Source organism: Chaetura pelagica, unplaced genomic scaffold (genome assembly GCF_000747805.2).
Source record: "Chaetura pelagica isolate M959 unplaced genomic scaffold, ChaPel_1.0 scaffold9, whole genome shotgun sequence".
NCBI classification, from domain to species: Eukaryota; Metazoa; Chordata; class Aves; order Apodiformes; family Apodidae; genus Chaetura; species Chaetura pelagica.
In genome coordinates, this window is record NW_009954494.1 from 13003 (window position 1) to 30424 (window position 17422).

The 17422-nt window shown below is 41.8% G+C and overlaps 1 protein-coding gene across 1 annotated transcript in view; it reads left to right on the top strand.

Annotated features, from left to right (window-relative positions):
• Window positions 1-2931: 2931 nt before the first annotated feature.
• Window positions 2932-17422, top strand: part of PGBD5 (piggyBac transposable element derived 5) — a 30050-nt gene continuing 15559 nt past the window's right edge. Inside the window, exons 1-2 of the mRNA XM_010004530.1 lie at window positions 2932-3354; window positions 11298-11432. Coding sequence (XP_010002832.1) covers window positions 2941-3354; window positions 11298-11432 — 549 coding nt within the window. The 5' untranslated portion in view covers window positions 2932-2940. The remainder of the gene's footprint in view (window positions 3355-11297; window positions 11433-17422) is intronic.

A 17422-nucleotide genomic window follows, 5' to 3' on the forward strand; every position in this document is an offset into this window, starting at 1 on the left:
CTGCTGAAATTCAATGCTGTCACTCTTGTTTTATGGCGTATCAGTAAATTAAGGTTGTGCTCACTTTGCCATAAAGGCTGCTTTTTAAGACAATGAGGTTATACAGGGGCTTTCAGAATTATATTTGGTCAACAATTAGGTTGATGTTTGAGTCAGTAAGTGATTCAGCTCACTTTTTTTAGAGCTGTGTGGGTTCTGTATGGCAAATGGATACAAATCTTGCGTATTTATTTAAAGAAGAGCAGATAGGAGGTTATGTGTGGTTAGGGTAGGATTGCTCCTTATCCAGTGTACCTGGCAGTTTTCCATAATCACTTTTCAAGGCAAACTTGCACAGCTACTGAAAACCTAATTACACACAAAATAACCTTTTTGAGCTTCTGACTGCTCTGGATTTCTTAAATATGAAGTCCAGCCTCTTGTCCATATCCACCTGTCTCAAGACTGACATATTTCACTTCATAAGCCTTAATGCTTTAGGGATGCATTTTGGTTGCCATAGGCAAGATTGAAAATGTCACCCCCAATCCCAGCTTCTGCTTCTAAAGGAAGAACTTAAAAACTACCTCCATGCTCTACCTGGAAGGTTGCCTAGGCACTGGAGTTGTATTCAGCAGCTACTCAAGACTTCCTGTGTAAGTAGGAATACACTCTGTAGTGTCTTATTATCCAAAAGCCATATCTACTGTAGAATGTCAAAACTTGATTAAGTTGTAGGGAAGGAGGAAGTGATATACTGTAAGTCATTCATACAGAATCATTTGTAGAGCATTTTATGTCAGCTATAACCATCTAGTGAGTGCTAGCTGAATATAAATCTGATCAAATGAGGAGAACTCTTTCTTAAGAGGCTTTATTATTGCAATAGCAGTTATACTTAAATAAGTATATCTATGCTAGCCCTATAGTTTTCACTTGATAATGGAAACCTTTTATCATTCAAGCTGAAATTTTCTGCTCAGTCCTTATACAATATGGTTTATGTGGGGCTCTTTACTCTGGTCTTGCTATGTAGAGGAATGTGCTTTCAACTGAACAGTTTCACTTCCGGTTTCTCAATCTCTCAGATTAAAATTGGTAAAACATCTTTAAATATATGTTTCTTTCCTCACTACAGCTGGGAAATAAAAAATCTACTTCTGTTTATTTTTCTGGCATTCTTTGCAATCTGAAGCTTCACTGTTTCAATGTCTTGGTGCTATTTTTGATGTCTTTCTAACATCTTGAGTTCACCAGAGTGCACCCAAACACTAAGGCTTAAGAGTAAGTCCAACCACAGTATTTGTGTAGTTCCTTAAAGTACTGTTTCATGCAAAATTTCTGCAAGCTGTAGTCGTTGCTGTAGCTAAGGCTGTGAGCTGAGATACAAGGGTAATGGAAAATGTGACCTGACCAATCCATTAGGGTATATTTGCGGAGCCACATTGCAGAACAGCAAATCTCTGAAGGCTCTGATTCAGATGGGAGAGCCGACGCTGAGATCTGAGCAGCCATGTAGTGTAAGGAAGACTTGATCTTCTTAGGCAGAACTTCAAATGAGGAGCTCTGTGCCTTCTGCTTTTGACCACAAAGACTGTTCAGGCAGTCCCAGGGCTGAAGGGAGGCTGTTAAACTAAAGCGCAGTATTTATTGAATCCAACTCTTAGTTTGGTGTTACAATCATGACACTATCTTTTCCACAGGGACATAGAACTGCTCTTGAGCACTGGCCTGTCCATTGAGTTTGTCCATTCTGCCCCTCTCAGATGTATTTTGTTTTTCACTGCTTCTGGATGTCCCTGCTCTCACAGCCCTTACTAAAGCACTGCCATGGGGTGGGAGCATGAAAAAGACCACTTTTAAAATATAGCTTAATTAGCTTATGAAAGGGATTAGAGGAGAAGGAGCTATAAGGACTGCTGTCTGTGTCCCGGGTATTGCAGGCTCAATGTTCCTAATTTGGCTTAATGTAATCTGGTGTTTGACTGCATAACCTTGTTACACTGATACAGTGCTGCTGACTCTTAAAGCCTCCTGTTTTGTTTGGGTTTTTTCCCTCTTCTTCTTGTAGAATAGTTGAAAATAGCAGAGAAAGTGCAAAATCGGTGAAAAGTTAGAGTAATGACAACATGGGACTTCAAGGCTTATTACATTGTGGGAGGAAGAGGACTGGTGTATGCATTGTAATGCTAAAAATACTCCCTGTGACGTGGGATAACGCTAGCCACATTATGTCTTTGACTTCTTCTGGTAACGTGCTGTCCTGGGGATGTCACAGTGCAGGATGAGGCTCCAGTGTGGTGGCAAAGACATAGAACTCAGAAGTGCATAGGCATGATCTGCACAGCTATATGTCTGGAGCAGCAGCAGATTTGAAAGTCACAGGATTAATGACAATTAACTGAGCAGGAATTAGAAATGCAGAAGAAAATGTGGGATCAGGTTCCAGTGCCCAGGAATTATGTCAGCTGAGATGAGGGCAGCACTTTCTCTCTGGAGGGCTCAGACACCTTCCTTCTGGGCTATTTTGAGGGAGGCACTGCTTTGGCACGCATGTGACAAATCAAAGACTATGCAGGAAAAGGCCAAAACAGCTGCTAAGAGTGAAATGTTCAGATAGTGTGTAAGTGGAAAAATTAAATACATGCCACTTGGCACACCTGCATGCCCTCTAAGTCTTGCTACAAATGAGCAAGTGCACAGAGCAGAGGATGAACTAGTCAGAGTGTGCTGTACTTGTGTAGTAAAGGAAGAAGACAGGGGAAGTTTCCTGATGAGATCTGTCAGACATTGGATATGCTTTCAGAGGAATTAGCTGATGTGCCATCACCTTGGCTTAGTTTTCCTACTTTAGAAAAGTTAGTTAGTTCCGCTTTAAATTGCTGGTGTTGCACGTGTTTGCAGTGATCAGGAGTGAGTTTATCTTCCCTTCATGCCTTTGTCCTAGGTCCAACACGAAAAATGCCCCTGACTGCCAGTGCCATGGACTTTTTTCAACTCTTTGTCCCTGACAACGTACTAAAGAATATGGTGGTCCAAACCAACATGTATGCCAAGAAGTACCAGGAGAGGTTCGGTAGTGACGACACCTGGATTGATGTCACCTTGACAGAAATGAAGGCCTTCTTAGGCTACATGATATCAACCAGCATCCACCACTGTGAGTCCGTTCTCAGCATCTGGAGCAGCGGCTTCTACAGCAACAAGAGCATTGCACTTATCATGACACAATCACGGTTTGAGAAGATTCTGAAGTACTTCCACGTAGTGGCCTTCCGCTCGAGCCAGACAACACATAGCCTCTACAAAATCCAGCCTTTTCTGGACTCTCTGCAGAATGGCTTTGACTCTGCTTTTAGACCTTCACAAGCCCAGGTAAGAGTTAGCCTTTTGGCAGGGAACATCTAACCTAGGTGCTCTAGGTTGTCTTGCTATGACTGAAAGTGCAGAGCACAGCTACCTGTAGAAAGAGCTGGGGCTTTGCAGTGTGAAGCCAGGATGTGCTGCCTCCACGAAGCAAGAGAGAAAGTGGCACTATCCTATGCCAGTTCTGAGCATCATCTGACTTACAGATCTGTGGTGCAGGTATCCGATGTGTTTCAATAGGAATGATACTCTCTGAGCTGGAGCTGTTTGCTTTAGTGGTCTAAACAAGTCTGCAGACTTCTCAATGGGCTTGACACCAGTGGGTTTTGCTATTATGAAGATGGGTTGCAAGTTCCTCCTGTGAGAGAGAGCAGAAAGAGCACAGATGGTGAAGCTGGGCTGGATGGAAAACCTGGAGCTGCTCCTGCTGTAGGCTAAAGGGTTGGATGTAGGAGCTGAGCTTGCTAGGAATGTCCATCTCTGACCTTAGCAGTAGGTGCTTGCTATGTGGTCCAGCAGCATGGCTACCTCCTCACAACTGGGCAAAGGGAAAATAACCATGGGGGCAGTTGCCTTTGCTCACTGCAGTTGTCAGCTGCCTTCAGCAGCACTGCCTTTGCCTTGTGCCAGTCCTGGTTTTTAATGATGGGTGATGCTCCCATGGAAAAACTTACTGATGTGTGGATTTGCAACCACGGTACCAGTGAGCTGGAAGTATTTCTAGACTACCAGGAATAAAAGTAAACAAGATTCCAATGAATTTTTATTTCCAGATACAATTAGGGGTAGAGCCAGTCTGTAGGGAGACTGCTCCATAGACTGGGCAGACAATATAGGGATCTAAATATAGTACCTTATGTAACTGCTGGTTGTCTGACCAAAGCTGTGCAGTTGAACAATTGTATTTTTTTTAAGTGCAAATACATCTTTTCTTGTACCAGTATAAACTCTCTCCTTTTGGAGCTGTTGCTACTGGTCACATTCAGAAGTCTGGAAAGAAAAAGGAATAAGCATGAAATATATTTCCACTTGAAACAATTTCTCAACCAACTCCCTGTTTTCAGATATAAAATGATATAAAGATTTCACCTAGACATTTGGAAAGGGTGTTGTGTCCATCATCCTCTTTTTCTTCCTGTTTCCCCTCCGAAGCATCACATTTTTGCCTGATGCCCAAAATTAATGAAGACATAGATGCATCAGAACCATTGAAGTGTGCCTGAAGTAAATTGGGAATGATTACAGGTTTCTTCTAATTTATAGACAATAAAAGTCATACCTGTATAATTCAGGACAACAGCTGTCTAAAAAACTGTTACTATAGAGAAGGGACGAGTGTTCTCACTGTGCCATGCCAGCAAAGTGCATTTCCATTGAGACAAAACAGGCAGTGATAGACATGGTATTGTTGGGACAGAGCCCTCATTCAGATATGAAATCTAATCCTTATGGCCACTGACTTCAGTGGGCAGAAAACAAGGCTTCAGAAATGTGATCAGTGTCTAATGTAAATGCTGATAATGGTGTGCTGTGGGACATGCTGTGAGTGCAAATCCATTAAAGGATAAAATTTGATTTGCATGTTTATCCCTTCTCTCTTCCCCCCTCCCAAGCAATGTTTGAGAACTGAATTGACAAAATCACAGCATCTGATTTGCAGTGGCAAAACATTTAAATCTCCACAAATAAAATGTATGCTTATGCTGAGCTTGGTAGGGAGATGGTACTTTAACAAAAAATAAGAGGGGAAAAAGTAGTGAGAGCCCAGTTTTCTTCCTTCCCTCTCCACTTCTCTGCTCTCTTGTCAGTGTTTACATCAGTCATTTTTATACCCCATGTTTTGGTGGTATTGAGCAGAACAAAAAGAACTAAAATACAACTTAAAAAATAACTCTGTGAGAGAGAAAAAGATTTTGAATTTGCTGTTAAAATACTCTAGTGTAGAGCTGGTAGCCTACTGGAGAGTGTTCCAGGCCTCCTCTTAAAAGGAGCCTTGTGCCATTCTCTGGGGTGCCATCAGGCTAGGCTTCACATTGCCTGTCTCAATAGACAAGGACCCCATCTGCTAAGAACAGCAGGAAAGATCTCACCCTAGAAACTGTCTTGAGTGCAGGTTAGCAGACTATGGTAAGCATCAAACTCAGAATGTCAGGCCCAGTGAGAAATAAGAGAAATAATGAAAAATAATAACCCTGTTGCACAGAAACAAAGGAAAAAGACAAGGAGAAAAACACATTCAGATGGACTTTTGGATGTGCTGCTTCTGAAAGCATTTTGGGAAGAGGGGCCCAGTTTTCTATAATCTGTGGTACCTGGAATCCCAAGTTAAAAAAATGTATTTGTTGCTTAAGGTACAACTGTATCTTGAATATGAGACTTGTTGTATCTGGGTGGCTTGTGCCTGAGCCATGATGTGTACTGAGGTTTTAGGGTAACATCTTGTAAGCAGCATCAAGCGGAGGAATGACTTGGGCTTCTTGCTGTTGAATGCATCAAGGCTGTTCATGCTTGTAGATAGACTTGTTACTGACTTTCTTCCTCTGTCAGTGTGGACTCACAGAACATGGGTTAGGAAGATGCTATGTTTAACTCACCCAATGGACAGAGCCGACAGTTTGCATCCAGCAGGCACTGCAACATCTGCTTTTACAGTTATTTCTTCTATAGATTTGTTCTTTTGTTTGTGGAGAACTAAAAAAGATTCTTCAAGATCTTTTCTGTCAGAAAATATTTAGGGTTTTTTTTTCTCATCTGTGACTCTTCCAACTGTGACGATTCTGTGCCTCCCCCTAAAAACGTGCGTGCGAAAATGACAGCACAGTTTCTATGAAAGGAAACAGAGGAAGAGAGAACTATGCTAATATACCAAAACAAAGAAAGCAATCTAGTAAATGATAGTTATTTTGCTAAATATACTGAGCAAACAAAAGAAAAAAATTATTCTCAAGCTCATGAAGGTATTGAAAGCCCAGAACATTGTAATTGTGTATCAGCAGCTCTAGCTTCAATTTCCAAAGTAAAAAAATAATTGTGTTTGGACCCAGATTGGATAGGAATGACAGGAATATTTTCTGCATCCTGTCCCTCTCCAGCAACTTCTGTATAAGTAACTGCTGCCTCTACCTGAGCAGCAAGAGGAGAAGATTTGCATCAGTTCCCAGAATTGGGGTTGTCTCTTTGCTGCTTGGCTTTGTAGCTGTGCTATTGTCTATAACTGGAAGCTTGAAGACAGGGAAGACACCCTGCCTGAGCTCAGGAGATATACTGCAACAAGTTCAAGGGTACTTACCTGCCAAGGATATATACAATGAATTCCAGAAACCAGAGGACGTCAGGAAGATAACATCAGTGCTCGAATATCCTTCTGTGCCTGCTGAGTATTTATATGCTTATCAGCGGGATGTGGCTAGACAGGACTGCTGTCTCTGGCTGCCCCTGACTGGCATGGGAGAGGTCAGGAGCACAACTCCAGGCACTCTTCCTCTTCTACCAAAGTACCTTCTCTTTGGCTTCTTGGAACCAAATAGTTTTGTTTTTGCTCAGTGAAATGTCAGCAGGGAACAGTCATCTTAAGTCCTTACCTCAGGCAGGAATGAACTCCCTGGCAAAAAGAGAGGTCCAACTCCAACCTCTTACTATAAGGGCATGGTGCTGAAGTTTGGCCAGTTACTAGCAGGCTTGTTTGTATTTTGCTCTTGATGGTATCTTTGAGTACAGCTAAGCACTTTCAACATAGTTCTTCCAGACCAGCTCACAGCATTAGACCACAGCTTGTTTGAAAATATCACTCGATCTGCTCATAGATTTTTTTGTGTCCGCGTGATTAAATCTTAGACATTTCCAAATTGTAAGATCTTGCTCCAGTCATACCTTCCATATTCCACTGTTTTTTAAAAAAAGATTCATTGTGAGTTAAGAGTTCTGACCCCAAACCAGGACTGTTCTGTCGTAGGGCTTCTGTGGGCTTCCAGAAGCAACTAATCAGGCAGAATTGCCTTACCTTGAGGCCAAAAGGAAAACTGTTGCAGGATGGCAGTGGGTTTGAATGAAACATGACTGGGTGGGTGGGTTGTTACTTTAAAATGAGAAACATTTTAGAGCTGTTACTCAGAAAGCATGAAAAAATACAGGCACTGCCAGGCTCAGAATACCCTGCAAGGATTTAGAGGTAAAGCCTGACATTCACATTCACTAGCCAGTGACATCTGCACCAGGAGGAGAGGGATGGCTGCAGTGACCAAAAAATGAGATATTAAGGGGTTATCTTAAGAGAAGGGAGATGGAGCATAATAAAATCATAACTGGCAGTAAGATACGCCAGCAAAGATGTCAGATACCAGCAGAAAATTTAGTTTAGACAGGAGGAGATTTGGTGTAAAGAAGCAGAAGCACAAGCTGCTATTGCAGAAGAAATAGCAGAAGCTGTGTGTACAGGTGCCATTACCCAGGGTAATCTGTTTACAACTGGATGGTACCCACCAAAAGCCAAACACAAGGCAAGCCGGGGCAGTTTCTCCAGGAGACAGGCTGAAGAGACAGCCTATGTTGGAGATGGCCATGGAGCTAAAACATGAGCTATTTAAAGGATGTGTTGGTTCATTATTGAATGCAATGGAGTCTAGAAAGTCCAAGTACAAAAAAGCTGGCTCTGGGCTGTTTGGGCTGTAGTGAGAGCAGGAGAGGTGTTACTGAAGTGGAAAGAGCTTTGGAGATGAACTAAAATGGAAAAGGAAAAAAGGCATTCGTGACAGTGGCTAGTTGTTTTGTTCAGTGAAGGAAGATGTTATGAGACGGACCAGTTACTGGAGAAGCAAGAGTCCAAGATGGACTTGGACTTGGAGTGCATATACTTATTAAAGGGAAACAAAGAGTAAAAGCTTCACAAGATGATCTACCAGGGATGAGGATGTCTATAAAGAAGAGAAAAAAAAACCCCAAACACCCAATGAGATAGCTCTGGGGGAGCAAGAAACTAGATGAGGAGCTTCTTAGACTGGAACACAACTGAGGATTAAAGAAAAGAAAAAGGAGCCAATTTCTATTAAGAAATCCAGAAAATACCTTGCATCAAAGGAAGTCAGAATAGGAAAAGGGGAGGGCTTGGGAAGTGAGTCAAAGATACTGAAGAGGCAGCCAGGAATACATGTAGGAGTCAATTAAGCTTGAAAGTAGATTTTTATCTAGGAAGATGAGAAGCAGGAAAGAATATGCCATGAGGCCAGTAAGATAATTCCTGGAAAAGCAGATATTGCAGTGACAGCAGGGATGGGGAATGGGAAAAGGAGCAGATAACACTTTGCGTAGGGATTTGGCAAAGAAATGGATTTGAGATTACAGAAGGAGCAAGGAGACTGAGAATGATGGAGGGTGAACAAACTTGATAAGACTGGCTGGTGGCAATAGGGCTAACTTTTGTCATAAGAAAACCATATCACTGCCAGAAGCAACAAACTGCCCACTTTGAAAACAAGACATGGATCAGCTGTTCCAGCAGTAGATACAGCCCATACAGTGCCTTGCTTGCAAAATGCTTTACAGCTGTTGAAGCAGTGGTTGAGTGTGGAGGGGAGACAAGTACTGTCTGGAGGAAGCAAGAAGAGCAAGCTCCAGGATTTTAATTTTCGTTTCCCTGTCGACATTCCTTCTGCAGCAACAGCAAATCTTGCCCAGCTCTGTTTCCATTTCCTCCTTCCCAGAAGTTCCATAGGGACTTTCTGGAGCACTGGTCTTCACATAGAGAAATGGGAATGAGTTGAATTTCTGGGATAGGGGAAAGGATGGAAAGCTTTGGATCCTAGGGGAAGGCAAGGCTGAGAGTGGGTAGGGAGAAGAGAAATATGGGGAGAGGTTTTTTGGAATTCAGATTTGCTTTCTAAGTGTAAGACTGACAGAATTTACTGTGTCTTAGAAGGCAGAAAGAGTGGTAAGAGTAAGCAGGATGCGGCTTATGACAGGGGGTAAAAATATTTCCTCAATAATGCTTATACAGCCTTTTATTTCTGCTGCTCTCCATCACACAGCATGGGAGATCGTAATAGTTGAATCACACCACTCTGCAGGATCTGGCAGGTAAAACTGCCTTTCCAGAAGCTGAGGAATTATTAACAGCATATCCAGCTCCACCCCAAGGGATGTGGTCCTCCTCTCTGCCCAGAAGAGGCAGGAAGGCAAAAGCAAATGAGGATACGACTAAGATTTGCAAAATGCTGTCAGAATTCCTGGAGGTGGAAGTGTGAAATGCTCCAGGTAGCCTTTGGAAGGAAGAGTGGTGTTTTGTGTGGACCTCGAGAGAGGCTCCAGTAGGGAAATGGGGCAATGGCTCCAGTGGGGAAACGGGGCAGTTTCAGCTTTAAGAATAAATAGCTTTGTGTGCAGCTCTCCTAGCTTGCATCTGCATTTTGGTGTATAATTTGAACATCTCACAAGAGTGCTTTCAGATGGTCCTCTGAATGTTTTATGAGCTGTTAAGAAGTGGAGTGTGTATAAATGAAAGTGTGCAGCCACCACTGTGTGGGGAGGGCACGGATGCCTATTTTGGGCTGACAGAATGATGCTCAACAAACGTCTTGTATCCAGGAGGCCAGCAGCTGCTCATCACTGGTACTTAACTGCTTACCCACCACACCTCTCCTATGAGCACGGCTGCCAGGTTTAAGGCCACATTGTTCTCATTTCCACCACCAGCTGCGTGCAGATGTGCAGAAAAGAACACATGTAGATATGGGAAGGGTTGGTCTGAGAGTGAGAGCCTCTTCATTGTGGATAGCCTGTCTCCTGAGATGATGGTTACTGGAAAAGAACAGGCTTCTTTAGATCATAACCCATCTGACTTATTTTACATGTGTCTTTAAAATGGTACGAATTATGGTCGGCCAGGATTGCTCTCCCCTCATGTACTAGGAGGGGAGCCTGCAGTACCTTGCTCTGATATAGATGTAGATGTCTGAATTCGGTCAGCATTAATCAACCTTTCAACAGTTTCCAAACGTTTTTACTCTCACACATGAATTGCTGGACACCTCAGACACTAGTCAGGGATTCATCTGTTATGCACAGAAACCTGTGAGCTGAAAGGAGGTAGGGCTGTTTTTCTATAGGTCGCTTCCCTAGTGTAAAAACCTAATAACTTTGCTACAGAATTAATGGACAGAAGTGTAACAACACAGCTGTAAGGAACAGTGAACCACTTGTATCATCTGGATACAGAATGCAGAAATTGCTTCACTTTCAGTTTTTCATTACTTTCTCCAATCTACCTTGTCCTTTTCTATTCCCACCACTGGTCCTTTATTTTTCTGCCTCCTTTTGTCAAGTTTTTCAGCTTATGAGGCAGGAGAAACTTCCCTGAAGCTGCTGTCACCAGGAAAAATGTTTTCTGCCACTTCTCTGCCTCTTTAAGAGGCAATAGAAAATATCCTTTTCTCCTTTAACTTCTCTCCCTCTTTGCTGTGTGTTTTCCTTTGCCATAGCCAAGGAGTGTACGTTACAACATATTGTAGGGGATGATTGAGTGGAAGACATCCTGCCAAATTAGATGAAGCTGATGATGAAGCTTAGAGAAGGATGCAGCTAATAATCCCCACCCTCCCCACATCCCCACCTCATTTTAGAAATATGTTGAACTGTAGCTGATAGTGACAGGTAGAGGCCACATTTTGGAGGGATGTTAAAATGAAGCTGATAGTGGGAAGTGAGAGCCATGCCTTGCAGTGTTTGCAAGCTATGAGTAGAGCACTTATCCACACAGGAGTGTGGCTGGCCAGGCTATTCTTTTTTTTCATTGGATGGTAGCATCAAACAAATGTGGGTTTGCTCTTTTGTATGAGGTGATGAGCACAAGCACAATGCAAGGATTGTATTTGCCCTGAAGCAGCAGTAAAGCACCATTTTCTCAGCTGTCATGTACTCCTCTGTTTCTTTCCTCCCCCCACCTCTTTTCTTGTCAACTTCAGGTTCTACATGAGCCCCTGATTGATGAGGATCCTGTTTTCATTGCCACGTGCACAGAGAGGGAGCTGCGCAAGAGGAAAAAGAGGAAGTTCAGTCTCTGGGTTCGGCAGTGCTCATCCACTGGTTTCATCTGCCAGGTGGGTTTTATCTCTTCATATGTCTTGATTAATTTCCAGCAGGCCCTTAAGCATATTGCAGGACTAAAGGCAGCAGTCACTTCTCTTCATTGCCTTGCCCAGGACTGCAGTCTGAATGTAGCTGGCCTCTGACTCCCACAGATACTAGATCTGAAGGACAGTGACAAGTTCCTGATGCTCTGTTTGCTCTATGATTTAACTGAGGGTGCCTGACTCTAATAGTATCCATCTGTCTGCCAGCCCTAAGCTAATTAAATTGAAATGGAGTTAAAAGATCTGTCTGTTTGTACATCCTAAGTTTATCTAAATGTCTAGGTACTGTGACTTCTGTAATTTTTAATGAGTCGGCTTCTCTTTCTAAGTATAACACTGTATCTGTGATAGCCAGTGGTATCCAATAGACTTAATCAATATGTGTAAAGATGTCCATGTTTCTGTGAAAAACATTAGCAGGGTTTCTTATTACATCTCTTTCACACCTCTATTTCTCTACCAGAGAAATAAAATTTGATGTGACTTCAAGGTGAGATATGAGCCTGAGTAGGAGATGTGTTAAAGGGATTTTTTTAACGTTGTAGAGTATTAGGGACAACTTTTCTCATTCTTAGGTTCCTCAATTGCTGATGTGTTTTGAGAGCTCTTGAAAAATCTTGCCTTTTTTTTGATACCTAGAAGTGAGGGAAAATATATTTTCTGATATACATATACATATACATATATATACACACTTTTTTTAACCCAAGAACATCTGTGAAAATTTGTTGTCCTGCATGTTCCAGAGCAGTGGTTCAGAGGTACAGATAGAGGACTGCCTCCTCAGGCTGTATGCTTGTCAAAACTGCGGGGCCTGTGGGTTTGCTGCAGTAGAACATTTGTTCATTGTAAAGTTTGATCCATGAATCACTGGGACTGTTTGAGTAGCTATGCAAGAAAAGAGGCTCACTGGGAACAGTGGTTTGCATTTTCAGCACTGCTGTTCACTCTAAGAAGAAAATTAGGGTCATACATCTTTCATCCAGGTTTTAAAGCAGTTGTTTTGTCTGATAAAAAATAGATTCACCTTGTGAAGCATCCATGGAAGTTTTCACTCTCAAGGCTTTTGTAAAGCCACTTGCTACACAGAGGCAGTGTCCTTAATCTCCAAGGTGAACTCCACCAGTTCCACATTCAGCTTATTACTGAAGCGTAATGGGTACAGTGAGCACAAAGTCTGCTGATCTCTCTTGCCATTCTTTCCCAGCCAACTGCCACCAATGAATAGGTCTTCAGACATACCAGAGTTTTCAGATTCTGAGCTATAATTATGTTGTGCCTCCCATCCTGTCCATTGAGAAAGTAAATTAATGGAATGTCAAATTAAACAGAATAGATGCTCCACACCACCCTAATCCTTTTGCTCCCTTAATGAATTAGATACTCATGCTTCACTTGCATCCGGATGACATTCAGGATTATCTTAGCAGCTGCCTTCTATTTTCATTCCATGACTTGGCTTTAATTATCATCATGCTGTAATGATTGGTTGGGTAAGAGGGAGTCTAGTGAAGCATGAAAAAAAGTAATATACAGCAACATGAATGTTTATGCTAAAATATAAAAACCTGGTCTGGGGAGAATGGGGATCTTCAACTATAGTATGCTTGAAATGCTTCATTCAGTTATATCTCACACTTATGAGGGATCTTGCAGAATGCAAACCACAGATTTGGTGGTTATTTGGTTTATTTACTGTATTAAAACAGAGGGTGGTTTGTTTGGTTTTGTTGGTTTTGTGGTTTTTTTTTGTTTTGTTTTTTCTGTGTTTAATATATGGAAATAACTGATCTAATCAAGAAGAAAATCCAATGTTTTCTCCTTTCATGTGCACACTTTCCCCTCCCTCTCTTTTGAAACTGGTATGGTTAAGGAAGGACTTGTGGTCTGATAGTTAAGGACTGACTGATCTATCACCTGTCTGCTGTCAGAAAAAAACTTATAGCACCCACTTGGAAATATGCAGAAATTCTGTAGTATTGTTGGAATTAATTCCCTCCCTCATTGTTTCTACATTATGACCTTGAGGTAATTTTATTCAGGATCTAGTATTACTATAAACACTTCACAAATCAGGCTAATTCAGTTGCAAAAGTCTGAATTATATGTGTGTGTATACATACATACATGCACATATACATATATATATAAAGGTGAGGCAGCCCAGGCAGAAGAGGGAATGTGAGCTACATATGACTGGCTCTCAGGACTGGAAGGAACCTCAAGAGCTGAATGATGAGCTTGATGTTAAAAAAAAAAACCACCCCAATTTGAGGATAATCACAGTTTTCCCAGTATCTGCTTTTCCTGTGATGAGAATAATTAGTTGGTTTGTTTTCCTAATGAAACAACTCCTGGTTGGCAGCCCATAGAGCAGGTGTTAATATTGAGGTTTAGGGGAGTCTGCTTGTTCTCATGAACAAAACTCTGAATAATTTTGTGCGTGTGTGAGTAAATAGTTCTGTTTGGCTCATTGTTTACTTTTTTAACAAGTGGTGTTTGGTGAAAAATTCAGCCCAATAAACCATTCATGGAACAGAAGTGGCATAAAAACCAGATTTTGCTTGTGGATCTAAAAAGGTGCATAGGCTTATTTATGCGTAATATAAATAATGTAATTATATTAGACTACTTTTCTGTATTCTGTAATACAGATAATCTGACTCCACTCTGACAGTTAAGTCTCTGCTTTAAGATGGATGCACAATCTGGTATCATATATCTGCTTTGGACTTTCTCAAGCAAAGCATCTTGTTGCAGTGAATAGCTTTGTTGCAGAGTATCTTTTCACAGTCAGCTGGCCAAGTGGGGACATGCAGGAAGGACACATAATTCAAACAAAGTAAATACCTGTCTACAGCAGCTGGGAACATGAACAAAAACTTTCAGGAGGTTAGAAAGGCTCAAGGAGAGCTGACTCAGGTGAAGTAGACAGCTAAACTGCCCTGATACTGTTGCCTTTTTAACCCATGCTTGATGCTGAACATCAAGGTGGCAGCAGCTGCTGCTACAGAAGAGGGCTTGGGCCTTCTTGTTTCTCTCTAATTCAGTGACAACAGCAAACTCAACTTGCAGGACCTCAGGTGTCCCTCTCCGTCTCCTCATTTCCCTCTAATATATTTCCCTAGAAATGTGTTACCACTAATAAACTTTTGAAACCAGTATTTTAATATCTTGATTGCAGTTTAAATGATCACAGTAGCTTAGAAATGTGTATTTCTTCCTTAGAGTATTTGCTGAATAAGCCATCCTATTTAAATCAACACTCTACTTGTGTCAGTTTTTATTCTTCTCTTTTTCTCTTGAGAGGTCTGGAGCACTTGCTTATAAAAGATGTGCATAAATATGATTGCTAGGACTCTTTTTCATTTTAGATATAGCAATAGGGCTCATGAAAAACTGCTGAGAGTTCCCAGATATCTGATCAGTGCTAGTTATTTTGTCCTGGTAGGACATATCATGCTCTCTCTTTCCTTTCCTGGTGTGTCTTATAAGGAAGGAACATGGACATGAAGAATTGTTACGAAGTAATGCTTAGTCCTTGCATCCTTCCTTCACAGTAAGATTTTCTGGTTATTTTGCAGAAGAAGGAGGAAGCACAGGAGGCTGGTGCCATGCACTGAACCCCATGGGGAGTCAGGCAGGATGAGCTATTCCCATAGCTCCTTGTCCTGAACCACAGGCCCATGCCACAAACATAACCCTAAATACACTCCCTGACCCAAAGAGTCATCAATCAACAAATGGAAGGCAGTGTGCAAGTGGTAGAAAGCATTGCAAAGGGACAATCAGGCAGTATTAATCACGGTGATAGGCAGTAATGGAATTAGCTCATCAACCTAATTGTTTGCTTTAAAAAACTGTGATATCACAGTGGAGAAGAGATTACTTTATGGATGTATTTATCCTTTCCTGTTCCTTAGAATTAAATTTGTTCTCTGAGGCTATTCTGGACACTCTTCCCTTCCCACATCCCCTCCCCACTCCCAACTATATGGGCTACACTTGCTTTATTCACTGGCAGAAAGTTATTGCAATCATGCATTTCATTTTTACTTATTTACCTGTGAAATGTGTCAGAGATTTATTAAGTCCTTTAGATCCTTGTGCTGGGACTGAATGTGAGTTTCCGCCTTCCATTGCTTGCTCTGAAGAAGTGATGAGTCAGAACAGATAAAGGAAAAGGATTGTGTCTCTGCAGCTTGAGTCTTCCCACATGACTGAATGACCTGTAACTTGTGCTGTAGCAGTATCTAAAGAGGACAGCCTGGATCAGGGTGCCCCCTGCCTGAGGGGGTAAGGAATGTCTCTTTCACTGAATGGCAGTGTCAGTAAAGGGAGACAGATGTCTGAGTTTGCTCTGCAGGTCAGTGGCAGAGCTCTCAGTTGCAGCAAAATCACCCAAACAATGTAAAAATTCTGCTTTTTTATAATAAATGCTGTAATTCATTCTTGATTTCAAGCAGGGTAGGTACAATCAACTTGAATACTTCATAATCCGATTTATTTTACAGAGTAAGAACTTATTTCCAGAATTTAGGGAAATTGAGATGGTGCCCCAAATAATGTATAATTTCACAACACACCACATAAGTGCATTCAGTGACTGGGAAAGGGAAGGGTAAATAAGCCTGAGTTTTCTTATCAAGGTCAGAGTGGCAGGAGAGTTAGCCATCTGTGCATTTGTTTAATAAAGCTGCTCAGAAATGTTGGTGTTTCAGTCTGTTTAAGTTCTGTTTAGAGATTAGTCTGAGCTTTTGGGTTTCTTTAAACAGTGCCCTGATAATTTCTCTGTTGCTGGAACAGTTGCATCTGGAATGCACAGATGTAGCTGCTGCTGCTTAGAGGAGGTTCTCAAGGTCAGGCTGATTGCCTTCATTTGTCAGTCACTGCTGGCTGGAAAATCATATCTGCTTTCTTCCTCTGGCTCCCACCAGGCTCTGGCTTTTTAATATATGCAGTTCTGTATTGTCAGCATCTGACAATCTCAGATGTCAATTAAAAGTCAGTTATCCTCTTGCTCACAGGTATTAAGTGGGAAGATGGGTTTGAGGATGTGTGCTGGGCCAGCCTGATTAATTTCTGTGGACTTAGCAATCTCTCTGTGTTTCTAGATGAATGGGAAAAACAAACATCGAAATGTGACACAAGGCAAAGATTTCTCCCAAAGTTTACATGCAGTCCTAGTGTCTATTTTCAGGTGGTGTATATTTTAGCTCCTGTCTCTGGTGTGCGGAGTCTCTGAAGAAGAAGAGGAGGGAAGTGGAAGAAGGCTGATGTGGTTGAATCAAAGAGTTAGGCAAAGCACTGTCTGGGTGTCAAGATAAAGGTAAGCAAGGCCAAAAGGAAGAGAGATAATTGTTATAACTGAGAAGAGAGCCAGACAGTTCTTAGATATTTGAAAGAATAGGAAAGGCTTTATCGTAAATACATTACACTGTAACGAAGCTTCTTGACTTAGATGTGGCTGGCCTGGGAGAAGCTGTAGAGAGAGGCCAGCGTTTGGTGATCTACAGATTGTATGTTCACCAGACAGGTAAGATGTCCTAGTGTCCCCAGTGATGATGCAATCACATGGAGGAGTGATTTCAGGGAAAGAAAAATGAGCTTTATTTTTAGCCATACTGGTCTAGCATTGTCAACTGTACCAGCATCTCTCTGCCAGTCTTACCATGATCTTACTAGAAACTTTGAAGAACATGTACAGGCAAAACAGAGATTTGCCAATCCTCAGCACAGAGATGTTGGCTGAATCCATGTGTTAATGCAGATTGGAGTATTTCAAAATAGGAGGCAAATGGAGAAGAGGTGGTGACTGAGGAAAGACATTTGTAGGAGCAGTAGGAAGAGAATCTCAAGCTAATGAAAAGGTCTGGTCTCAGCAACAGTACCATCAGTAGTGTCAACAATTACTGAGGAAGAGCTAGACCTAAGAGCTGGCTGCGAGGAGGGAAAGA